The 26,619-nt window shown below is 36.6% G+C and overlaps 1 protein-coding gene across 1 annotated transcript in view; it reads left to right on the top strand.

Annotated features, from left to right (window-relative positions):
- Positions 1 to 26,338, top strand: part of LOC120527932 (titin-like) — a 72,860-nt gene extending 46,522 nt beyond the window's left edge. The window contains exons 9-14 of the mRNA XM_039751896.1: positions 1,263 to 1,321; positions 3,869 to 4,018; positions 6,047 to 6,201; positions 8,155 to 8,248; positions 22,448 to 22,597; positions 23,622 to 26,338. Of these exons, the coding sequence (XP_039607830.1) occupies positions 1,263 to 1,321; positions 3,869 to 4,018; positions 6,047 to 6,201; positions 8,155 to 8,248; positions 22,448 to 22,597; positions 23,622 to 25,577 (2,564 nt within the window). The 3' untranslated portion in view covers positions 25,578 to 26,338. The remainder of the gene's footprint in view (positions 1 to 1,262; positions 1,322 to 3,868; positions 4,019 to 6,046; positions 6,202 to 8,154; positions 8,249 to 22,447; positions 22,598 to 23,621) is intronic.
- Positions 26,339 to 26,619: the final 281 nt, after the last annotated feature.

The following is a 26,619-nucleotide window of genomic DNA, read 5'->3' as shown; positions in this document are numbered from 1 at the left end:
TCTTGGAAATGACAAGTACTAATAAAAAGAATAATAAGAGTGCATGTCCATCCAGAAAGTCTACCTTGTAAGAAACTACAATATCTTCATACATTGTATTCTTCAGAGAATTCTGATAATGATATTTAACACGATAATCACAATATCAGTATCTCTCCCACTATTTTTTTCAGCATAAAGTATCAATTTGCTGCTTTACATCTAAAACACTGTGAAATCAAAATCACATTCTTTCCTATAGAAATATGTAATAGGGGTTGATCTGTTAACTGAAAATAATAATTCTAGATGGCTTTTATTGATCCATGAATATGTGCATTATTTCTTTAAAGCTGAAATGTCATTAGCTAGTAAAACTAATATATGTCTTTTCAGCAGACTATGCATACAGATTTCAAATATGGAGAACACCTAAATTAAATGGATATACTGTGTAAAATAAAATGATTATGGCTTTCAGCATGTACATAATCAGAACTGGGCAAAATTGTATGCAGCAGCCATTTGAGCTTCACAGCTCCCCTAGGAAACTGAAGTACAGTAGCTCTGACAATACATAATTAATACTCTGAATCATAACTTTTTACAGTAGATGCACCATAACTTTTTAGAATGAAATACCCCAATCAAGCCTATGTTGTATTTTTTTCTTCCACAATAAGGGCTTGTGGCCTAATTTCTACAAAACTTAGCAGATGGCCTACATCTTCAGTGAAGACTTAGAACGCATATTCTTTTTTGCATTTGCAGTTTTACTCTATTGCCAGCAACTAAACCAATTAATCAGACACCTTACTGGAAACTGGCTCATAGAAATATGACAGCCAAAAGATCCTGACATGAAAAGCTGTATTTGAGTATGCTTGTAGTTCCTGTGTATAAAGCTTTGTGCCAACTAACTTACTTGATTACTGAAAGTTATATTAAAGTTTCATTATCTTTTTTCCATCCTTACATTTTCTTAACCTACTTTATCCAGTAGACTGTTCGTTAAGGAGGTAGCACAGTGCAAGTCAGTCAGTTTCTTTTCTTACGTGTAAACCATATGTGCCTTCTCTGTCCTCACTTAATTTTATAAATAAAGGTAGCCAGCCTGAAAACAAAGAAACGTCACTTTTTTAAATAAAAATGCATCAATCTCTAGAAGAAATGACATTGCTGCCTATACAGAAGATGATGTTAGATGAAACAACATTTTCATGTACACAATTTCATCTGTGTATTTATGTGATTTGATTATGTGTGAATGTTCTTCCTTTCAGAATCAAAAATTGCAGTCGCTTTTGGATTAAAGAGGAAGATGAAATTAGCTGCCAAATGGGTGAGTGTGAGAAGATAATGGTGGAGAACTTTTTTTCTTGACTACTTAACACGAACCTTGCTTCTCCCCATTTGAACTGTGTTTCAATTGCCGTCCCAATTTGCAGTTGAACAGGAACAGAATGGTTTACATTTGCAGTTGTACTGTAAATGTTCCCATGTATTGTTAACTGTACCTTGCATTGAAAGTTTTCTAGAGAGTACCACATAAGATTCTGTTAGCTGGCTTTATTAGTTTACATTAGTCATGAGAATCAATATTAGTAAATGTTTTTTGTACTTAGAATTTACTTTTGTGGATTCTGTGTTATATGCTATATTTAAGCCTTTATTAAAAAAAAAAAAACTTCATTTACATGAAAGTGAAACCATACCAGTTTAAAAATCATCCCTTCAAAAACCTAAATAAGACAGTGGCAAAATTGTCTAATTTTCAGTTTTATTTTTGAGCCATGAACGAGCATGGAAAATTGGAAGAAGTCAGACAGTACTGAACCCACACATAGGAGAGAGAGAGAGGTTGGGAGCATGCCAACTCACCACATGACAAACCACCTTAGAATCCTAGATTAGGACTTGAGTGCCAGCCATACAATGGATGACACCTCAGCACCACACTAGTTCAAATGGAATGGAACAGTGTGAAATTTTTTACTCTGGCTGGAGTGCCTTCTGCCATCAAACCCAAGATTTTTCCCTGCAGGTTGGAGGGCCCACATGCAGGGCTGGATGCAGATTAATGTCATACCCAGGATGATTTGCTTTGAAAAAAGATTTTGTAGTGTTTCTTCCTTAACTGATCTACTGTTTGTAGCCAACTTTATGTGATTACTAACTTTGTTTTGTAGCCAACTTTAGGAAATTACAGTAAGAGCTCAACCCTGTGATTCAGCTCTCACCGAGAGTCTTAAGTCAGAGCTGGTGTTATCAGAAGGCTAACCAAACGCCCCCTACTCAAAGCACAAAACATTTAAAGTATAGAATATCTTTGAACCTTCGTTGCTGTGAATTAAATATAACACAATAACATTTCTTCAATTATGTGCAAGTCACATATGTCACGAAAATATCTTCCCTCACTAACTTATATCTCCATCTTTTATCCATCATAGAGACTTGTATAGTATAACAACAGATGGAACACCACTATATTATGAATAAACCACAGTGACAGCTTACACTACAGTACTTGCTCACCATCTCATTTTTGCTAATTGAAAGAATCCTAACCAGTTTACTGTTGTACACTGGAGAAATTATGTACACAATTGAAGAATATTCAGTTTTTAATACAAGGATCAATTAAATCAGTATGCATGTGGCTGCCCTTCATTAATGCTATCTTCAACTAAGTGCTTTCTATAACAGCTTATCCTGGTCAGTTGCTATGAGCTTTTCAACCAGTTTCACTTTTCTGATTGATAATTGTTCTGTAGGGGGTGGATTTTAAATTTCATTTTTGGGAATGTGATGATTTATAATCAGTTTATTGTATGTATAATTTGAATCCCATAAACACCTTGCATACATAGCTCTTTGAAATAGAAAACCAAATTTACATAGGTGTGTAACATTGAAAATTAAATTTCTCATCAGTTTAGAAACTAATTATATTTTATTTTCACCTTCTTTTTACCTTGACAGATAAAATGTAATGATAATAAATGGTTTAATATGTTGCATGATTGTTAGCTTCTTACTACCATACAGTATTTGTAAAAGTATACAACTAATTAGTGTGATGTTTAGATCAGTACATAGCTAAATGGAAACACAGATTTAATTAGGATCTATTATATGGGCTGCCATGGCTTTCAATGTTATTACTCAACATATAGTAATTTCCTGTACTTGTCTCTGCACTTAGTATTGCAGTTACATTAATGAACGTAATGTACTGTTTTATTTCTGAATTTCAATGTGATTAACCTAGTCAGCTAGCAAACATGGAATTAACCTTGATTTATTTGTGCTTTTGTGTACATATTCACACAACAAACTTAAAAAAAATGTTCTGAACCAGTGGTCTGTATTATTGAGGAATAAAGGAGATTGAATTTAATAGAATGTTAAGACTATGTGAAGTCAAAATTTCAGAGTTAAACATGTACCTTTAAAGAGTATCTTTGCTGTGCAAGCTGGTTATGATTACCAATATTTAAAGCCTCCAGATTTGCCACCTTCAACCACATAAAGTTTAATTGTCATGGATGTCATTTTTGTTTTTAAGGATGCTGCTGTTAAATGTTAAGCCTATATTACTTATCCAGAAAATGAATAGAAATCTGGAGAAACCAAAGCTTAAGTTGATTGTAATGTTTTCTTGATTTTTTTCAGTGAGAGCAAAATGACCCCTTTTATTGTCTAACTAACAATATGCAAGATTACGAGTCAACTTATGCCTTTAAAATTAAATTAAACTGGAGACATGGATGAGTCCCAAATCAATTACATTAGCCCTTTCCTTCATACGTCATTTTGTTTATCACTTTCATTAAAAGTATTTAACAAATATTAATTTAGTTAACTAGATACTTTGTTTGATTAGGACATCTTAAGGGAACAATGGGAGGCAGAGAGGGAGAGAAACAAAGAAATGCAACTGGAAAAAGCAAGGAAAGAAAAGGAATGTAAACAAAGAGCTATAGAAGAACGATACAGCATCATGTTAGAACAAAAGAGACAACGAGAAAAAGTAGTAAGTCTTACTTTTGATTAATGGAGCATTGTGTTGCTAGTTCTGTTATTGTCACAGCATAGTTTAAAGTATTGTGTATATATATATATATATATATATATATATATATATATATATATATATATATATATATATATATATATATATATATATCATGTATAACTAGTTTTTTACATTATGAATGAATGTTGTAAAAGGCAACATAAAAGAAAATAACAGCAATAAAGTATAAGCTGACCTGTACATGTAAAGAATGCGCATTAGAACTGATACTTACGGCATAGTAGACTCACTAAAAAAACATTACGGTGACCCTAAACATAACCAGTAATTCCAGCAAGGAATTACTTTAAAGAAGGAAATCAATGAAAAGTTCTGGAATGGGCTTGAGCTGGATCTAAATCCCATTGAGATGCTGTGGGGTGATCTGAATACAGGGTGTGCATGCAAGACACCCTCTCCAACATCAAAAAGCCGAAATAAGTCTTCATGGAGGTGTAGGAAAAACTTTCTTCCAGTTGATGTCAAAGACTGTTACACATCTGTAGGAAACACCAACTTGAAGCTGCTTCTAATGACTGGGACAATAACCACCTAATAGAGTCAAGGTTGTACTTATTTTTTCCACAGATACAAAATGGCATATCTGTTTGTTTTTCATTTAATTAATTATTGCAAAGTCAAATTTTCATTTTTGTCATGTTTATCTAAAGATACTGTTTAAATGGAAATCAAATCTTGATATGTTCACATATGTTAAAGAAAAAAACATTTCATGGGGGTGTACTTATTTTTTCATATAAATGCATACATTGTGTAGAATAAGTGAATCTTTAGGTTTATGACTTACTGTATATTAAAGTAAAGTGGATCAAGAGGGTCTGCATAGGACAGACTCCTAAAATAATGAAAGTGAAGATCTAAAATAATGCTCAGGAGAGGAGCAGACATAAATAATTGCAAGAAAGCAGTTCAGTTAATCTTCCTATAAGTCTAACATCATCAGCAGGACTAAGGAAAAAAAAAGTAGTGAATGCTCATCATTTTGGACACAAAGATTTAGATTCCATAAATGCACTGTTAGGCAAATAATATAGAAATGGAGGGCATTTAAAACAATGGTAACCCTGCCTCACATTGGATGTCCTCTTAAAATTTCACCCTGGCCAACTAGGAGAATAATGAAAAAGGTAAACTGTAATTCTAACATAACATCAAGAGTATTTCTAGCCTCTGTATGTGACTCCAGAGTGGTGATGCATAGACAACTAATAAGAATAACCTACAGAACCTGAGTGGGTGCCAGGAAGAAACCTCTCTGTCCCAAAAGAACAGAGCTACCCACCTAAAGTTTAGCAGACAACACCTGTCTGTTTAAAATGTAACTATTTATGCACAATAAGAATGCCATATTTGACAAGGAGCTTACCACCCATTAAACCGTATACCTAGTGTCAATCAAGTCAGTGGCTGGCTTTCTTACTCTATAGACATGGGTAACTTGACATTGTTTAAGGAATCGTGAATTTTGAGAATCAAGGAATTCTTTAGAAAATGTCAGTCAATCCATCTGAAAACTCAAGTTGGGTATAAAGTGAATCTTTCAATAAGATAATAATTCTAAACATTTAAGTAAATCTATTAAGGTTCTTATTGAAATTCTATGGCAGGACCCGTTCATACTAGACATCTGTCAAACTTCATAGAACCAGGAGAGTTATATAAGGAGCAGTGGAAAAAATGCCTCCAGCAAGATGCCTGAGACTGTGAATCTATTCCTTCTGAAGGAGGTGCCACAAGTTATTGACCAAAAAGAGCTGTAGCCATGTGTACTGTTAGTAGTGTATGTGCAGGTAATGCATGTGTAATGTCACTGTACTGTCACTAGTTAAAGGCCAGACAAGTGTTAAACTATATGTGTAACTTTACTAGCAGAAGTAAATGAAACCCAAACAATTGACATAGATAAGCAGGTTGAAAAATTGAAATGTTGATTGATGATAATTTTTTATTTTCCCATTGCAACAGTTGCAAGAACAGGAAGAACAATGTGCTGAGCTAAGACAAGTACTAACTAAAAAAATAAGAGAGGATGACGCAACTTTACTACCTATGCCTGAGGACATCATTGCCATTGGTGAAATCTTGCTGCTTGTAATAGAAATGGAAGATAGTTTACAAAGGTGCAGTTTTATTTTTTGTTTTAAATATTGATTGAAATTTTTGCATTGGTTTTTATGTTTTATAAACTAATATGTACATTCAATAGTATAAGCTGTAATGATAATGTTGTTTTTTTGTTACTTTATTGACATTGTACTCCATGTTCTATTTTATTTCTTTTTTCTGGATTTTATGGCCCATGGTGTTTTTTTCTTGCTAAAAGTAAAAAGAGATTCTGGTTAAATGTCCAATGATACCTTCTGCAAGAATCCTTTATTCAAGTTCTTGTCTTTTTTCATTATTCTTAAACATGCCTTATAAATTCTGGCAAGCATGTCCCCTTGTTTTGGCTGCCCAACTTTTTCTACCACAAAGGAGTGCATTGTTTATTCAAATGTAATTGCACAGCTATAGATTTGCATTTCAGTATAGTCTTTGCAATGATTCAGTTGATGTTTCTTGGAAATTGGTCATCCCTCATCATGGACCTCTATGGGGCCTGTGGGAATTTGCTTTCTGATTAATGGCAAAATGGTCACACTAAGTCATGTTTGAACAGAGAATATATTTTAGGGTGTTTGTCACTGGTATATCTAAATGTGGAGCTTGACTTATTCAATAGCTATGTTTTCTTACTTTTGGAAGCAAATAAGGTCAAGTTTACTATGTATGAAAAGTTGCACACCAGTTCATTGATGCAGATTCTTTTTGCACTATTTGCAGAAAAAAGAAAAAGTGATTTTACTATTTGCAGAAAAGGTAATTGTAAAAAGCTGAATGGGAAATTGAAGTACTTATTGAAAAATACACATCTCACTTTCAAAGTTCAAGTTGAAATGCTACATTAAAACATGATTTTTATGATTCTTATATTTATTTTGTGTGTCGCACATTGTTTAGCACGGCTCCCTCATATATCTCCCTCATATCATGTTGTAGGTTTGAATCCCACCCCAGGAGCTTGCACATTTTTTCCTCTTCCCTGTGTGGCATGATGGTTGACAACTGCAAATTGTCTCTGTATGACACTTTGTTGGGCAAACATGTGTGTCTTTGTGTGCCCTGTCCAAAGTTGGTCACGGCCTTGCACACAGTGCACACTTGATAGGCTACTTTCCTCCAACACCCTGAACTGAATAAGCAAAATGTGATTTATGTATAACACTTTGCTTTTAGTGTTTACCTGTGCATTGCTACATTTGAAGTGAATTCTTATGATTGAGTTAACCCACTAGCTTTTATTTCACACTAATAACTCTTGTAAGTTATTGTTTCAGCATTATATCTGCTGTTTTTAAGGTATTAATCTACCTTTACTTGACAGTAAATCTTGAGGAATTAATTAATGATGCCACAATGCAAAAGCATTTTCACATTGTTCTCTGGATAGTTTACATGACTAATGCATACCACTACATGTTAAGAGATTTATGTTGCATGATGTTTACCATAACTACAGTGAAGCTGTTTTCTACACAGTCCCGTTCTTCATTCTACCTGGAAGGTGTATCTTCTTTGAAATGAATGGACCCCTGTGTCTTTGCTTTTTTCACGTCCAAGCCCTAGCCTTCTAAGTTGAGTTTTTGAATTCCATGTTTGCAGCAGCTGTGTATTGTCAGTACAGTATCTTGTTTAATGTTATTGTTGGTGGATGCACTTTGATACTAGATTGCTCAGAGCTGGTTAAGAGCCATGATTACTTCATGACTATAGGTCTTTAACTGGTTTTGATCCATTTTTTCAAATGGCCACTGTTTGTACCATTTTACTTACAGTCCATGTCTAAATCTCAACCATATACTGTATATCGCTAAACAGCATTGCTAATGAATATACCTATGGTTTATTTTCTTCTAGTACGGTACTGACTTTCTCCTCCGAGAGAGATTCTCATTCTCAGGATTCTTAATGTACTTTAATATTTAAAACAATAGAAAAGTTTGAATTTATTAATTAATATTTACTTTTTTTAGGCTCATGATTGAAAATAAGGTTTCAGTGGTTGAACTCAAGGAAAAAGCTGAAAAGAGATTGAAACTTTACAAGGAAACAATCAGCTGTATTCGTGTAAGATTCTTAAAATATTTTTGGCAGTGAAATTTATCAGTTATTTATGAGTTATCAGAAATCAGTAATTTATGACTTTATCAGTTATAGTAAAGTGCACTTTACTATAATATTGTAACATGCTTACCATGATTAGTCATTTATACAGTACATCACACTAAATTAATTACATAAAAAATGTAAAATGTTTCAAAATGATGTTTATTTACAAAAAGTATATATGTGAAATGTTTCCTTTTATGTTTTAAATACATGCACTTTAGGTTATTATTAACCTCTGAATACACCCCAAACAGAACAATAATGATTTGTCCCCCATGATTAGGTCCCACTTTTGCACCTAGTGCTAACAGAAGAAGCAATAAGAATAATAATAATTTAATATGAATTAGCAGTGTTAGGAAGGAATAAGTAAAGGAGGCACTGAAAAGAATGAAGAATGGAAGGGCAACAGGACCAGATTAAATACCAGACGAAGTTTGGAACTGTTTAGGGGAAGTGGTAGTAGATGTGTTGTGGGGTCTAAAGCAAAAGATCTATGAACAGGAGAGAATACCAGAAGAGTGGACAAAAAGTATGATTGTACCATTTTTTTTAAAAAAAGGTGATATTCCCAATTGTGGAAACTATAGAAAGATGAAGCTGATGTTACACTTGATGAAATTCTGGGAAAGGGTTATAGAGAGATGGCTTAGGAAAGAGACCACCATAGGGGATGATCAGTTTGGTTTAATGCCAGGAAGAGAAACAAATGATGCAGTCTATATTGAGACAGCTCATACAGAAGCGTTGAGAAAAACAGAAAGGTGTTTATTGAATTGTAGAAAACTTATGATAGAGTGCCACATCAAAAGGTATGGAGGTTCATGAGTGCCAGAGAAGTATGTAAGGATTGTCCAGGCTGTGTATAAGGCAGTGTGGACTTGGGTTAAAAGCAGCGTTGGGGTAACGGACAAGATCCCAGTTAGAGTATCTCTACACCAGGGATCTTCTTTAAGTCCTTACCCCTTTCATTTGATTATGGATGTGTTGACTCATGGAATAAAAGACCAGTCCTCATGATCCAGCATGCTTTTGCTGATGACATTGTACTGTGTAACACCAGAACACAAGAAGTGGAGAGGTAGTAAGAAGAATGAAAAAGGTTTTTGAGAAGACAGAGGCTTGAAGATAAATAGGAAGAAGACAGAGTATTTGAGGTGTAACAATGATCCAGATTCAGACGTTTTCCTGCAGGGAGAGCTATTTAAAAGAGCGGTTCAGTTTAAATATGTTGAATAAATGGTAGCCCAAGAGTGCAGTGTGGATGGAACAACTGGCAGAAGTTATCAGGAATATTGTGTGATCGAAGAATTAAGGCTAAGCTTTAAAGTTTTTTAAGACAATGGTAAGACCAGCAATGAACTGATGATGTATTGAGCTGAGACATGGGCAGTAAAGGGAGTGCAGGAGAAGAATTTGGATCTGACAGAAGTGAGAATATTGAGATGGATGTGTGGAGTTACAAAAAAGGACATAATAAGAAATGAAACAATTAGAGTTACAACAAAATTAGGGGAGATGTCTAAGGAGGTACAGGAATGTAGGCTGATGTGGTTTGGATATATGATGAGGAGCAACAGTAAATAAGTTGGCAAAAGAGTGATGGAAATGGAAGTACAGGGGAAGAGAAGGTGGGGAGGCCAAAGTGGAGACTGATGGATAAAGTAAAAGAGGTGAAGGAAAAGGATTTGATTGGAGAGGAGGAACAATACCAAGCTCCTGCTCCTCATGATTATGACATGTAATTGGCAGCTTAAGAAATTGGGATGCCAGTGCACCAAAGAGCACAGTCTTACACAAGAAAATCAGAGTTGCATGATGCACACAAAACAAAAATGATCATTTAAGCAAAAGCTAATTTGCACTGATTGCACTCAATCAGGATAGCTATACGCATACCCTGGGAACTGTCCTTCATTTTTAGCAGTAAGTCAGTTTCTCTTCTTCTGTATTTCCTTATTTTGAATGAAAGGAAATATCTTCTTATCAGAAACCTAACCAATGAGTTATTGTCTAATAAAAGTCAATAATCAATATACATTTCAGAACTGTTTAGAGTACAGTGAATAACTGTGTATTCTGTATTTAATTTATGTGATTTGCTTAATTATGAAAAAGTATTCAATAAGATTTAAAACCATAAACCAATTCAGTTACCCTCAGAACCTTTTACTATCCTATGAAAAACATCGCCCTTCATTTCTATCATTTGTTCTTGCTGACAAGGCTCACAAGCATTATGGAACATTTTCAAAATGATATTTTGTGTATTTATATCCAGGATGTCTAGCAATAACATCCACCAAACATTTCCTATTGCTCCTTATCAGGCTTGCAAAATGGTTTGGATAATTTTTCACCATTCCTCCTTACAATACTGTGTCACTACATTCATATTTATGGGATTCCTTGTGTGAACAACTCTCCATTGTTTATTTAACTTTTGTTAAGTTTCCGGTCACTGACCACAACCCTGGCATTCTCTTGTAACATTCTTGATACAATTTTAAACTCGTGGTTTCCCTCTGTGATAACAAGCTATGCGGGTCCTAAGGCAGAAAAGCAGCCCCAAACCATGGTGCTCTCTCCACCATGCTTCACACTTAGGATTTTTATTTTTTTTAAGTTTGTGTGCAGTGATTTGCATTTTGCTGCAAAAAGTGCAACTTTTGTCTCATCCATCCACAGAGACAGCCATGCAAACATGAGACTTGCAGCAGAGTTTCTCTTGGAGAGTAGTGCTTTCCTTCATGGTGTCCTTCTGCAAAGACTATTCTTACTCAGCTTATTTTTTTATACATGACATATGAACAGTGACTTAGGCAAGTTAAATGTTTTCTGCAAATCCATCGATGTTACCTTGGGTCTTTTTCTTTTTCATATTCCAAGCTGTGATCTTGCTGCAATCTTTACAGGGAACCCAAAGAGTAGCAACAGTACTGAATTTACTTTGCATATTTATTTGCATATGGTTTGTCTTACTGTGGAGTGATGACCACCCAAGCCTTTAGAAAAGCATTTGTCAAAGTCAAAGTGAACTTTATTGTCATCTCAACCATATACAAGTATACAGATAGACGAAATTGCGAAGCTCAGGGTCCACAGTGTAACAACATGATGTGCAAATAGTAAATTAAAAATAGAATAAAAATTTAAAATTAAAACACAAACAAGACAAGACATTGTGCAAAGATAGGACAAACAAGTAGCAGCAATATTGATGTGTAAGATATGTAATATAATAAATAAATAATAGATATAGATAATACAGAGATTATCAGTGTATGATAATAGTTGTTTAAGATGTGTGTAAACAATGACAGGTCAGAATGTTTCACAGCAGAAGGATATCAAGAGTGTCAAAATCCTTAAAGGTCAGTATGAGATTTTCAGTTCTTTTCTACATGCACACTCATCTTTGCAGGATAGTGGTTTTCATGTATAAAAGTTCTGTTTTTTGTGGTGGTTGAGGCCGTGTGGAAGGTCCCAGGGGGCAGCCTGGTGTTAAGGATTCTAACAGCTTGGGGGTAAAAACTCTCCTGCAGCCTGGCAGATCTGGCTCTGATGTAACCATTTCCAGCTTTTTGCATCTCAACAATTCTCCTTCTATATCCTTCTGATATTCCTTTCGATCTATGCTTGGATCATATTTAGAAATCTGTCTTAAGAAGAGGAAACTGTGTCAGGAACCACATCTTGTGTGCTTTGTATACCTTTTCCAACCTGAACTGTGAATTTTTAAACAAAGTTTTCAGCATTTACAAGAAAAAGTACAAAATAGGTACATTTAAGCATCTTTTGTGAGTTTAGTTTAAGCAGATTGTACTTGTCTATTATATTGTGACTTAGTTGGAGAGAGGATCACATTTTTGTGAGTAATTAATGCAGAAATGCAGGTTATACCAAACTGTTCGCAAACATTTTCTGTATGAAGTTTACTGCTCTGCATGGAGTGAAAGCATAACGTAGTATGCAAAGTTCCCCATAAAATACCCTCTAATACAGTAAGTGAGCTTACTTAACAAATAAGAGTCTGTGTAAAGCTTAATGTTAGTAGCAGTAACTTTATACATCTCTTTAATGGTAAACTAGAGAGCATAAAATTACAAACAGAGCATCATAGTACAGATCTAGGAGCATCGTATAAAAACAACACACTATCTCTTCTGCATTTGATCTTATTTATTTTAACGGCAGATCAGACTGTTTTATCCTATATTACCAAAATGTATCATAGTACCTGATCATTAGACTCAATTCCAGATAGTTTGTTGAAAAATTAAACTGCAGAAGTCAAACAGCCCATAGTAGCAGTAGTTGTAGGAGTATTGTCATGTGTACAATATTGGACACATTAAATGTTATTGTCCCTTCAAAAAGAAAATGTTCCTCAGTATACTAACAAATCTGGTTCCTAATATTCTTAGTAGTCTGGACTACTCGGTTGTTCTAAGCTAATAAATTAATTTTTTTATATATTCTTTATAATCAAGTTGTATGGTTCTCATATCTAAACATTGTATTCTTAGACCAGATCTTACAGAACCACAAAGGTCTCGCTTTCTAACTTCATACTTATGGACCAACTTACATTTTTTTACAGTTGCTAGATTTGTTCTTGCTTTTTGTCATAATTCTATGCTTGTAATCATATAATTTTATGCCAGGTCTGCTCATATTAACATTAAGTGATATTGCCAGTATTTTATTTGATACTCCGACTTGTCTGCAATTTCTAACGTCATTCCTCTTTATAAAAATGAAATTGCAAAATGGGCTCAAACAAATGTCTTGTATACAAATCAATGTCAGAGATGTGGTGCAATTCAGTCAAACATGTATTTTCAGTGTAAAATGAAAGTACTGAAATAATAATTTGTGTGATTCTATAAAATATTTATCTTTTATTCTCAGCATCTGTATTTCCTCTAGCTTTTCTGTTCACTTCTGAAAGTGTGTAGCTCCTACTTGGAGCTTCTGTGGGACCAATTAGATGGCCCACATTTATGGAAACTAATTAAATTCAGCCTTGAATGGACTGCATTTGTGATTAATTTTGGAAAAATGTGTGAAGTACTTCTCTACAGAATACTAACAATAAACAAAGGAGAGAAATATTCACGCAGGACTAATATCATCCTAAGACATTCATAACTAAACTGTTACTGTAACACTAAGATAATTGATTGCATGGTTTGCTTGGTATTCAGAATTATAGATCATTCTCTGTAATTTATTTTTGTAAAGTGGATATTTTCTGAAAGCCGAATCCTTCATAAAACGTGACAGAATATTGTCATTGTCTGCACTATTCCTTCCTAGTAAATAACACTTGTTTTTTCTTTTTTTAACTCACAAACAATTATTAATTAAATATACTCTTTGAGAAATGATGTTTGGTCTAAAAGAAAGGTGTAACTGAGTATTGTCTGCCTACGAATTATAATTAAATTTATGTTTTTCCAATGATAGCTCCCAGTGGAAGCATGTACAATGAAAACAGTAAATTTCCAAGTACGGATACCTCAGGAATATTAAATTAAATTTTTGAATATAATAACGGAGCACTGCCAGCACATTTCTGTACGTGCTGAAATCGATTTCATAAATATAAACTAAACCATCTAAGTACTTTGCCCGTAGCCCAACATCACTTCCAGCCTATGTAATAGAACAGAGTGATCAATGATGCCAAAGGCTAGTTTTAACAACATAATTATTGTGAAATTTAATTCTCTCATTCCCTATGTTACTTTATACTTCAATGTATTCTTAATGTAGCATTCTTCTCAATAGAAAGGCTTATAGTATTTACATATTCACAAGTACATGAAAGCAATAATTAAAGCATTAATATGTCTACATTTGGTGTGATTTAAAAAAAGAAATCATCCTTGAACAAGAAGCCTGCTCCTCAGACCGATGCACTCATTTGTAGACACTCATCCTGAACACATTTACAGTAAGTCTTTAAAATGTGAAAGAAAAATGATTACCCAGGAGAAAAACATGTAGATTAACAAAGAACAAACAAATTCCATTCAAACTGTGCCTGGGTCAGAATCTTATAATATATAAATCTATATAATGGTCGATAACGGTCGACAACGTCTGCCATGTTGAACTTTCTTATTTATGGCCCCATCTTCACGAAATTTGGTAGGCGGCTTCCCTGCGCTAACTGAAACCGAAGTACGTACTTATTTCGATGGTATGACGCCACTGTCGGCCGCCATATTGAACTTTCCAACGTCACTAATTTTCCAACTTCCCGTGTAGGTAGAAGGCTGAAATTTGGCAGGCTCATTCCTTACAGCTTACTTACAAAAGTTAAGAAGGTTTCATTTCGAAATTCTACGCATAACAGTCATAACGGTTGACAACGTTCGCCATGTTGAACTTTCCTATTTATGGCCCCATCTTCACGAAATGTGGTAGGCGGCTTCCCTGCACTAACCGAAGCCAATGTACTTACTTATTTTGGTGGTACGATGCCACTGTCGGCCGCCATATTGAACTTTTCAATGGTCTTTGTTACTTATGGGCCCATCTTCAAGAAGTTTGGTACGCGCGTTCCCAACGCTAACTGAATCCTACTTATGTACATATATATGTCCATAGCCTGCAGCTCGGTCACCGTGTGAGGCGGCGTTGGGTCCTCCATCCCAACGCCTCCCACGTTGTTGGCTGCCTGTCTATATAAGGCCGTCCGGCACTCCGGTCTCTGCATTCGCCACGGGATTCACGTCTCCCTGCTGATAACTACAGCCTTTTTATTTAATCCACGGCTTCTCCGCTGTTTTATTGTTCATTTATTACGATTATAGTTATTGTGTAGGTATTTTAGACTTACTTTACATTGTTCAGGTACCCATTTCTTTTATCATTCCAACCGTACCCCCATTAACATGTCTATCGAGGTGATCACCATCGATCAAAGAACTGTCACTTACCGAGTGGTTTCCTTGCCCGGAGATGGGATCTACCTTTTCCATTCTCTTTGTTACATATTGCACGGCCATATCAGGCTCACTCTTGATATCTGGAGGAACATTGTGTCTTATGTATTGAATGACTGGGACAGGTTCAAGGTGTGGACTGATGACGGTGCAGGAGATAATTATACTACACAGGAGCACTATAAGAGTGAAATGCTTAAGTCCTTCACCTATGCATCTGCATGTGAGTTGATGGCTGCCGCTGAATTGTTTGGTTGTCGCTTTCAAGTGTACCGAAATGGCCAAATATTTTACACCTTTCGACAACCGCCAATGCCTCTTAAACATCTTAGATTAACAGGTGACGATTTCAGTAGTGGACACTTTGATGTTTATGAATGTTTAAACTCTCAAAAGCTGGATGTGAAGTTATGGATGAAACCGGTTGTATGCTTACAACGCTTGACAGATGCCGAATGTCTCTTCAACACAAGTCCTACAAATACTGTCGTAATTGAAACAAACCATGAAACTCATGTTCAAGAGTAAGCTCAGCGCACAGCTTGGTCATATTACAACTGGAGGGCCGAACTCACAATGTGGTATACAAAGAGATCCTTAACAAATAATTATTGGTATATTATCCCTCAGTTTAAAAAGGTTTAATTTTCTTCTTATTAAAAATTTAAGGCAGTACTTCGCCACTGCGAAGCGCGGGTATTTTGCTAGTATATATATACACTCACCTAAAGGATTATTAGGAACACCTGTTCAATTTCTCATTAATGCAATTATCTAATCAACCAATCACATGGCAGTTGCTTCAATGCATTTAGGGGTGTGGTCCTGGTCAAGACAATCTCCTGAACTCCAAACTGAATGTCAGAATGGGAAAGAAAGGTGATTTAAGCAATTTTGAGTGTGGCATGGTTGTTGGTGCCAGACGGGCCAGTCTGAGTATTTCACAATCTGCTCAGTTACTGGGATTTTCACACACAACCATTTCTAGGGTTTACAAAGAATGGTGTGAAAAGGGAAAAACATCCAGTATGCAACAGTCCTGTGGGTGAAAATGCCTTGTTGATGTTAGAGGTCAGAGGAGAATGGGCTGACTGATTCAAGCTGATAGAAGAGCAACTTTGACTGAAATAACCACTCATTACAACCGAGGTATGCAGCAAATTATTTGTGAAGCCACAACACGCACAACCTTGAGGTGGATGGGCTACAACAGCAGAAGACCCCACCGGGTACCACTCATCTCCACTACAAATAGGAAAAAGAGGCTACAATTTGCACAAGCTCACCAAAATTGAACAGTTGAAGACTGGAAAAATGTTGCCTGGTCTGATGAGTCTCAATTTCTGTTGAGACATTCAAATGGTAGTGTCAGAATTTGGTGTAAACAGAATGAGAACATGGATCCATCATGCCTTGTTACCACTGTGCAGGCTGGTGGTGGTGGTGTAATGGTGTGGGGGATGTTTTCTTGGCACACTTTAGGCCCCTTAGTGCCAATTGGGCATTGTTTAAATGCCACAGGCTACCTGAGCATTGTTTCTGACTATGTCCATCCCTTCATGACCACCATGTACCCATCCTCTGATGGCTACTTTCAGCAAGATAATGCACCATGTTACAAAGCTCGAATCATTTCAAATTGGTTTCTTGAACATGACAATGAGTTCACTGTACTAAAATGGCCCCCACAGTCACCAGATCTCAATCCAATAGAGCATCTTTGGGATGTGATGGAACGGGAGCTTCGTGCCCTGGATGTGCATCCCACAAATCTCCATCAACTGCAAGATGCTATCCTATCAATATGGGCCAACATTTCTAAAGAATGCTTTCAACACCTTGTTGAATCAATGCCACGTAGAATTAAGGCAGTTCTAAAGGCGAAAGGGGGTCAAACACCGTATTAGTATGGTGTTCCTAATAATCCTTTAGGTGAGTGTATATGACAGCAACACTCATAACAGTGACAAAACAATTACATTGACAATCATGTTACGTTATTTTTAAAATGTTTCCTTTTCTTTTTCATAACTTCTTTAACACACTACTTCTCCGCTGCGAAGCGCGGGTATTTTGCTAGTACAGTATATATGTATATGCACAATGTGAAAGCTAGGGGGCATCACATAGCCCCAAACCACATTCATAAGTACACAAAACAGCCCCGGCTCAAAACAAAGGGTGTTTTATTGCAATATATCTCTGTACAACAGTTCTACAGGTTGTCTTTTCTCCTCTCTCTTCTCCACCCAACTACTCCTTTGAGGCGAGTGTTTCCTGTCTCCACGCCTGGCTCCAACTCTCCTTTCTCTTCTATTCTATATCTGGGAGTACTAACGATGCCAGGGCTTTGCCCATAGGAAGTACATCCGGGCCATATGGAAGTCCCCAAGACCAGGGAGTATAACATTCCTACAGCACCCCGTAGGGCCATCAATGGACTCCAGCAGGGTTGAGCTACTGGACTACAATTCCTGGTATTCACTGCAGTTGTCTAAATTGGTCCTGAAGCCCAGGGATACTGCCACTTAGCGTATGGGGGAAGATAATAACCTGAGTGTATTGCTCTCCTCTGTACTAACGTGCTATTGTCATCCCAGCCAGTTAAGGATCCCAAACCAGTTCCAGCAAGGACAACGGTCCCTGCCTGTCATCCCTCACAACACACATACTTATACATAAAGAGTACATAGAGGAGACAGATATTAGTATTTTATATTGTCTCAAGGGGGAAATACAGTGCAAGTATACATTATGTACATTATGAATTCTTGCACTGTCAAATTAACAGAGGGAGGCAAAACATGGGAAAACTTCAACAGATGAACATACCAGCACAGCAGAACTTGAAAGTGCTGTTTCAGACAGACGTAGAATTTAGTAATGTCATCTTCAAAATTGGACGTGGTTCTCTGGCGGCTGAAAAGAGAAGTCCAGCAGAGTCCTCGACTAAGCGCAAAACTGTTAGCTCTTTATTAAGAAAAACTGAAACAAAACTATCCCCCTTTACAGTTTTTCAGGACAAAGATTAGCCTTGCAATTTTTTCAGACTTATATCCAAGTTCTAAAGTACACAATGTTGCATTTCTATAAAACTTTTTTTTTTTGGTGGTAGTGCAAGTAGTAGATCAAAGGTTGTTAATGTTGTCTCATTGCTTGTAGAACTTTGGCTTATGTTACATGCCTGGTCACTGTCTGTGCGGAGTTTATATATTTTCCTCTTTTCCATGTGGGTTTTATCTAGGGAGTTAGTTTTCCTGCCACATACTAAAAACATGCGCTCTAGGCTAACTGAGGGCACTTCATTGTCTCCATGTGAATATGTATGGCTGTTTGCACAGACATGCTCTATATGGAAACCGGCCCGGACACAGACAGATGGACATCACTGGGTCACCCACAACACATTTATTTACAATACTGTGAAGCACACACAACCCCCTAAAGTCCAGGCCTATTCAAATGCCTTACTCTTCAGGCCACCTCCTTGCCTCTCCTCCTGAGCTCCGTCCTTTTCCACTCCCAACTCAAGCCAACGAACAGAAGGAGGTGGCCCCTTTCATAATCACCCAGATGTGCTCCAGGTGTCTCCCGACAATCTTCCGCTGGCACTCCCCAATGTGGCGGAAGTGCCGGCTGGCTATGCACCCGGAAGCACTCCGGGTGTTCCCAATCCTTTTCCCCCCAGCACTTCCAGGTGTGGCGGATGTGCTGAGGTCCATGGCTCCCAAGGCATTGGGACACCCCCTTGGCGGTGACCCCGGTCCCCTACAGGGTTGAGCTTCAAAGCTCTGAACCCGTGGTCCCCATAGGCACCAGGGCGGTCGCCCCCACGTGGTCTGGGGGAGGCGCAAGCCCTCCTCCGGTCCTCCGGGGCGTCCTTGCCGGGTCGCCCCCAAGCCATCCGTGACGCCTATCTTATGATGGACTGCTGTCCTATCCAGAACTGGAAAGCTTTGACTCATCACAGCCCTATTTGCATAAATATATTTTGATAATTTCTCTTTATTTCCCCACCAGACAATAGTTCAGTCCCTTAAATTGCAGCCTCCATAATTAATTCTAGTCCAACCCTACTCTTAATACTCCAGGTTGACCAGAACAAACTTATAAAAACATCTTTCAGTATTTTAGTAGTAAAAGAACAGTCAAGGAGGAGGTCAAGTGCATCAGAAATAGTAAAGGGGAATTAAAAGATACAGACCGTGAAATAGCGGATGCCCTAAGCTTCCATTTTTCTGAGGTGTTTACAAGTGAGCAAGTGGATAACCTCCCAGAGGTAAACGCGAGTACTAAGGAGGTACTGAGGGATTTGGAAATTGTAGAGGGAGAAGTGCTGCTCAGATTAAATAAGATGAAATCAAACAAATCACCAGGCTCAGATAATATTTATCCACGTGTTCTTAAGGAGGCTAGTGAGTACATATATAAACCCTTGACACATATTTTTAGGAAGTCACTGCGCATTGGAGAGATTCCGAAGGACTGGAAAATGTCAAATATCATCCCATTATATAAAAAGGGTGACAGGGCAGATCCAAGCAACTATAGGCCAGTAAGTTTAACATGTATCACAGGAAAATTAATGGAAGGAATTATTAAGGATAAGATTGATCAACACATGGCAAGGAAAGGAGTTATTCTGAACAGTCAGCACGGTTTCAGAAGAGGGAGGTTGTGTTTTACTAACATGCTGGAATTCTATGAGGAGGCAACAAAAGGATACAGGGGTCAGTGCTAGGGCCGCTGCTATTTTTATAAATGATTTAGATAGGAATATAAGTAACATGCTGGTTAAGTTTGCAGATGATACCAAGATAGGTGGATTATCAGATAATTTGGAATCCGTTATATCATTACAGAAGGACTTGGATAGCATACAGAATTGGGCAGATTTGTGGAAGATGAAATTTAATGTCAGTAAATGTAAAGTATTACACATAAGAAGTAAAAATGTTAGGTTTGAATACACAATGGGCGGTCGGAAAATCGAGAGTACACCTTATGAGAAGGATTTAGGAGTCATAGTGGACTCTAAGCTATCGACTTTCAGACAGCGTTCAGAAGCCATTAAGAAGGCTAACAGAATGTTAGGTTATATAGCACGATCTGTGGAGTACAAGTCCAAGGAGGTTATGGTCAGCCTTTATAATGCACTGGTCCTCATCTTGAGTACTGTGTGCAGTTTTGGTCTCCAGGCTACAAAAAGGACATAGCAGCACTAGAAAAGGTCCAGAGAAGAGCAACTAGGCTGATTCCAGGGCTACAGGGAATGAATTATGAAGAAAGATTAAAAGAGCTGTGCCTATACAGTTTAAGCAAAACAAGATTAAGAGGTGACATGATGGAAGTATTTAAAATTATTAAGGGAATTAGTACAGTGGATCGAGACTGTTATTTTAAAATGAGTTCATCAAGAACACGGGGGCACAGTTGGAAACTTGTTAAGGGTTAATTTCACACAAACATTACAAAATTTTGGAACGATAGACACTTGGAATAAGCTACCAAGTAGTGTGGTAGACAGTAGGACTTTAGGGACTTTCAAAACTCAACTTGATGTTTTTTGGAAGAAATAAGTGGATAGGACTGGCGAGCTTTGTTGGCCCGAATGGCCTGTTCTCGTCTAGACTGTTCTAATGTTCTAATCTGTAAAGACATTGGTTTTTGCAGACATTAAGGGCCTGTTTGATGATTTTTATATCTGAAACTCTGAAAGTGTATGTATATATTATTAATACTGGATATTTAGTAAATAATTGTTAAATTAATATAGTCTATCTCAGATAAAAGATTTTCCCTAGAGTTCCTAGACTAGTAACACTGATATTTGCCGAGTAAGTTAAAAATACAAAGCTTTTGATAGGGAATCATCTTTAGGTGTTTTAAATTTTAAAAGAATTTTTAAAAATTCTTTTAGTTTATTTTTAGAGTGCTATTCCCTCACCCGTATTTCATAGTATAGTATCCTTGGTGCACCTGGGAAAACATCATAGATATATGTGTTTAGAATAAAGGGTTTTCTAAAAATGAGTATAGTTGCCCTTCTTGAGTTCATCCATTAAAAGAAATCTTCAGTAAACTGTATCCAAACGTATCATCCATATTTAAAACTGAAAAAAATCAGAAATCCTGTTTCCAAAATACTTACTATAATATAAAAACCTATTCTATTAAAAATTCTTTATTAATGGTTCTAAATATGTTTAATTTTTAAAATCAATTAAAATGGTCATCTCTAGATGTAGGGGCTATGCACAGTTCCTGTATACTGTTGTTAAACTTAGTTTTTGATCCTCCTTATTCCAATTCTGTTGCTTTTTTCACAATTATTTTATTATATTATTACATTTTTTTTGCAATTTTTGTGACATCATTGCATCATTCAAGTAATTCTTATGTGATTTTGTTGCCAAACAGGATTTACAGTATTGTATGACATCATCATTACCACAATTATTTACTGTATAAGGATGGTGCAGAGATCCCATCATCTAAATATATGGATAAAACTCCATATATACTCTAAAAAACGTTTGTTTCAAGATAGTTAAATAGGGAAAGGATTCCAAGGCAGTCTTTTGCTTCAGCTTATTTTGACGTTGATTTTTGGTTTGTGTATTGTGTTTGTCTCTTCCTGATTTAGAACCACGCTAGCTTTCTCACCATTTTTTCTTGCTTTTCATTTTAACATCAATAATCTTGGCAACTTCAGGCTTTGTTTGCCAAGACCATGTGACCACAATGTAGAGCTAAGTGGAATGAGAAGCTGCATCAGGTCTGCGGTAGATGGACAGTACAATGTTTCTAACCACTTTGAACAATCTTAGTGTATAAAGGAAGGATAAACAACAGTATAATATTGTGCTAATCTTTTTTGTATTATTATTCCTGTTTAACTTATTATTAAGGTGGTTTGCAAGGTCACTCTTCATTATTTTCCGCCTCATCACACAGAAGTAAAGGTAGTGAGCATATGAGTCTCATGTCTTTGAACTTCAGATAATCTTTCTTTGGTCTTACTGACTTTAAATGAAAAATGGTGGTCTTTGCACAACCTAACTACACAATCTTTCTATTGAGAGAAGTGGTACAAAACTTCTTTCACTCCTAACAAGTTCATATAATTATGTAATAATATATAATTATAGCAACATGCTTTGAAATTAATGATTTGGTCCTTCTGTTTTCTGGTTAGAATATGGTGAGGAAATGTAAACAAGAAGTTGTTCATTATCAGGAAAAACTTAATGATGCTATGAGTGTGTTGGAAGATACTATTCTGCGTAACAGAGCCCTAGAAGAAGAGAACAAACAACTTAAAAGCTTAATGAAGTCATCTGGAATGGTATGTCCTTATCTGACTTTCAGTTCTAAAAATGTATGTTAAGCAAACTGATATGAAATATTTTGTTTATATATTGACATATCTAATTCTATGAGCAATGATGGGTATCATCCATTCACAATTTATATCTGTTTACTGGCTTCATGTCAAGGTCACAGGGAAAGTATATATATAACTATAAAATTTAAGGTTTAAATAAATCTTACATTGAATATGATATCTTCAGTTTGACTAGTTTGTTAATATTATGCAATTTTTTGTAAAGCATTATTAGTTCAGGTGTGTACAGATTTTCAGAATAGTAGCAGCTTTAAAGAATTTCGTTCACTCTTTTGCAACACAGATGCATGCCTGCTACTACACTGCAGGCTCACTTAGGGCGATTGTTCCAAATACATTTGTCCACACCTGAAAATATTGATACAGAGATCGTACTGCCTTTGCAACTTTGCTGCTGATTCATCAGCAGTTGGTAGCAGCATTTTAATTAAAATGGATTGACAGTCATTTGTAACAAACATTTTCATTTTAAACAGATACTGTAGATGGATGGATGGATAAATAGATACTTTATTAATCCCAAGGGGAAATAGAATTAACTCTTGGAAAAACACCAGTATTTGGTATTTTTCTGTATTTTAAAAATGCTTTAATTTAATTTTTTATTTTCTTAAATATGGCACTATTTCATAAATTGAGAAATTTTGACAGTTTTATTGCTATATGAGAGTTACTTCATAATATTTGCAAATACAGCTTTTACTTTGAGAATATTCATAATTTGCATTTTCTTTTGAATTCATTGTGACAATCATTTTTGCTTAAGCTTATTTCATTGGTTTTGTTATGCTGAAAATTTGTTAGAGTAAAAGTGCTATTTATAGTATCTCTGGAATCATATCTATAGTTATCTTCATTTTTTAACATTTGAAGTCATCCAGAAATATTTAGAAAATATTATTTAAATGTGAAGCTTATATTTTGGCTGCTACATACTAACTATCGATCCTTCCAACCTTTATAGGTATTTCCAGATGAACAAGCATTACCTTCTCATCAAAAGATGAAGCCTCAGGTTGTACAAAAACGTGAACCAGAAGTGGAGCTTATTGAGCCTAAGCTTAAACAATCAAGTGAGCCTGAACATGAGAAAGGAGAACTGGATGACCTTCAGGTTAAAGAAGCCATTTTAATTCAACATGAGCCTGAGCCTGTACCTCTACCTGTACCTGAGCAAGAGCCCGAACTTGAGCCAGTGCCCAAGACTGAGCCTAAGCTTGATGCTGTGCCAGAGCCCGAGCCTGAGCTTGATGCTGTGCCAGAGCCTGAGCCTGTGCTTGATGCTGTGCCAGAGCTTGAGCCTAAGCTTGATGCTGTGCCAGAGGGTGAGACTAAGCTTGATGCTGTGCCAGAGCTTGAGCCTAAGCTTGATGCCATGCCAGAACCTGCACCTAAGCTTGATGCTGTGCCAGAGCTTGTGCCTAAGCCTAAGCCGGAACCTGCACCCGAAACCGAGCAGTATACTGAACCCAAACCTGAACCTGAATCCTTGCCTGTATTTGAGTTTGAACCTGAACTTGGAACTGTTTTTATATCTGAACATGAACCTAAACCTCCAAGTGAATCTCAGCCTAAATTTGAACCTGAAATGGTAGATTCAGCTGAGCATACTCTTGATCGTGAAAGATTAGCTGAGCCTGAACCTGATGAAAAATTACTGGTTGACCCTAAGGAAAGAAAATCTGATCTTGAGCCTGAGCCTGGATCTGAAAAGGAAAAAGTATATCTACCTGAGCATGAAGGGGTTTCATTACATGAGCCTTTGACCAAAACTTTATTTGATGCTGAAATGGATAATCAACAGGATCCTAAAATATCAGTTGAATCTGAGTTTAAGCACAAGGTGGAAAAAGCAGAATCTGGTTTTCAACCTCAATTGGAGACTGAGGAAGAAAAAGTAGTTGAGCGAGAACCTGAACCCGAAAAAGGAATAGTGCTTGACATTTGCTCTGATATGAAGTTATCCCATGAGCCTGAGCCTCTGCATGAACCTGAAATTCAACCATCAGTGGAAGTATTGACTGAACATAAGGAGGAAGAACCAGGAGGGCTTGAAACGAAAGTGTTAGTGAAGCCTGAGCCTGAGAAAGAACCAGATGGGTTTCAAACAGAAGCATTAGTTAAGGCTGAGCTTGAGGAAGAAACTGAGGCAACAGGAACAACCAAACCTCAGCTTAAATTGGAGGAAGAGAAACTTTCTGGCCATAAGTATGATGTATCTACATTGCCCATAATTGAACCAGAGAATGGGCCTGAGACAGCATGTTTATTAGAGCCTGAGATTATGGCTGTTGAAAGTATGTCTTCTGTTCCAGGGTTTGAATCTGAAACTGGAATATTGCCAGAAAATGAACATGATATGATGCCAGACACTACAAATGCAACTAAGGAACGAAAATTATCAGAGCCTGAAACTCTTGTTGGACCTTCTACATTTCTTGACACTATTCCTGAGCAAGAAACATTTACTGAACCTGAACTTACTAAGGAGGAGGAGAAAGCACTGATTGAGGTTGAACTTAGGCCTGATACCAAGACATTAGATAAACTTAAATATATGCCTGAGGGGGAAACACTGATGGAATCAGAACCTGAACCTGACACAGATATATTGGCAGAGTTTGAACCTAATTATGAAACTGGAGCAATGGAGGAATTCACACCAAAAATGGAAACTCTACTTGAATTTGACCTGGAGCCTGAGCTGGGAACATCAGCCGAGTCTGAGGCTGAGGTAGGAGCTTTAGTTGGACCAGATGTGGAATTTCAACCACCATCCGCAAGACTTAAAAAGAAGAAAAGAAAGAAGAAAAAGAAAAAGAAGTTCAAGACACAATTACAGAGTTTACAAGAACTGGTAAAAAGGTGCACGCTTGAGAAGAGTATTCAGCCAATGAAATACCCTCCTTTGCGGTATTAAATTGTAGAAACAACTTGAACTTTCTGAGAAACTCATAAAGAACAGCAATGTGGTGATGATGGATATATTGATCAGAAGATGCATTCACGATAATGAGGGATCTGTGGACTGCTAAACTGCTTTAATGTAGGTGAACAAAAATGAATCTGAATCTCTGGGGAAGTGAGCCTCACATATTATTGTATAATTTCAAAGGTTCATCTGAAGAGAAAGAGGTCCTTTACTGATGCCTCATGTCATGATTGTATAATTAGTCCCTCAATATATACTGTGTGTTTGTGCCCTTCCTGAAATGATCCAGCATATACAGTTGCTCTTTAATTGTGCCACCTTCAGGAAGGAATAATCTGACTGGGTAAACATTGAAATGTTGGTCCTAAGATGACAGGAGTAAGACTGAATGCCATGTAAGTTCATGTTCTGATCCATCTTATGCACAATTCTTGCCAAGCTTGATGACACTACCAGGTTCCATATAGGCACTGGAAGAATAAGAAGCAGAAATGACAGCTCAGGACAGCTGCAGTTCTCATTCAGTGCAGAATTTCAAATATATTTCCATGGAGCAGGTTCTCTTATGGGGTGACAGGAAAGTAAAGACATTGCAGGAGGTGTTTGGAGAACTGTTAATATGAGACAAGTGTTTGGGGGGATAAAACAGGAGAATCAGCAGGCAATTTGACCTGTGGACTCTTGACCCCAGACGCCGAACCTGTGCAATTTGTATATATCATTTGTATCTTTGTAAATTTCTGAATTTGTTATGGATGCTATAAAAATAAACTAAACTGATATGAATGGAAACGAGTTTGCGCTAAAGATATAAATTTGATTGTAGGGAGCACTACTTGTCTCTTTTATAGAAGTTTGTGCAGACAATGCTTTGTGAAGTATTCAATTCATTGTGCTATTGTTTATAGATAGATAGATAGATAGATAGATAGATAGATAGATAGATAGATAGATAGATAGATACTTTATTAATCCCCAAGGGGAAATTCACATACCCCAGCAGGAGCATACTGATAAAAACAATATTAAT

The sequence above is a fragment of the Polypterus senegalus genome, chromosome 4, assembly GCF_016835505.1.
Source record: "Polypterus senegalus isolate Bchr_013 chromosome 4, ASM1683550v1, whole genome shotgun sequence".
NCBI classification, from domain to species: domain Eukaryota; kingdom Metazoa; phylum Chordata; class Cladistia; order Polypteriformes; family Polypteridae; genus Polypterus; species Polypterus senegalus.
Note: the sequence above shows the minus strand (reverse complement) of the source record. Positions and strands in the feature narration are given on the sequence as shown.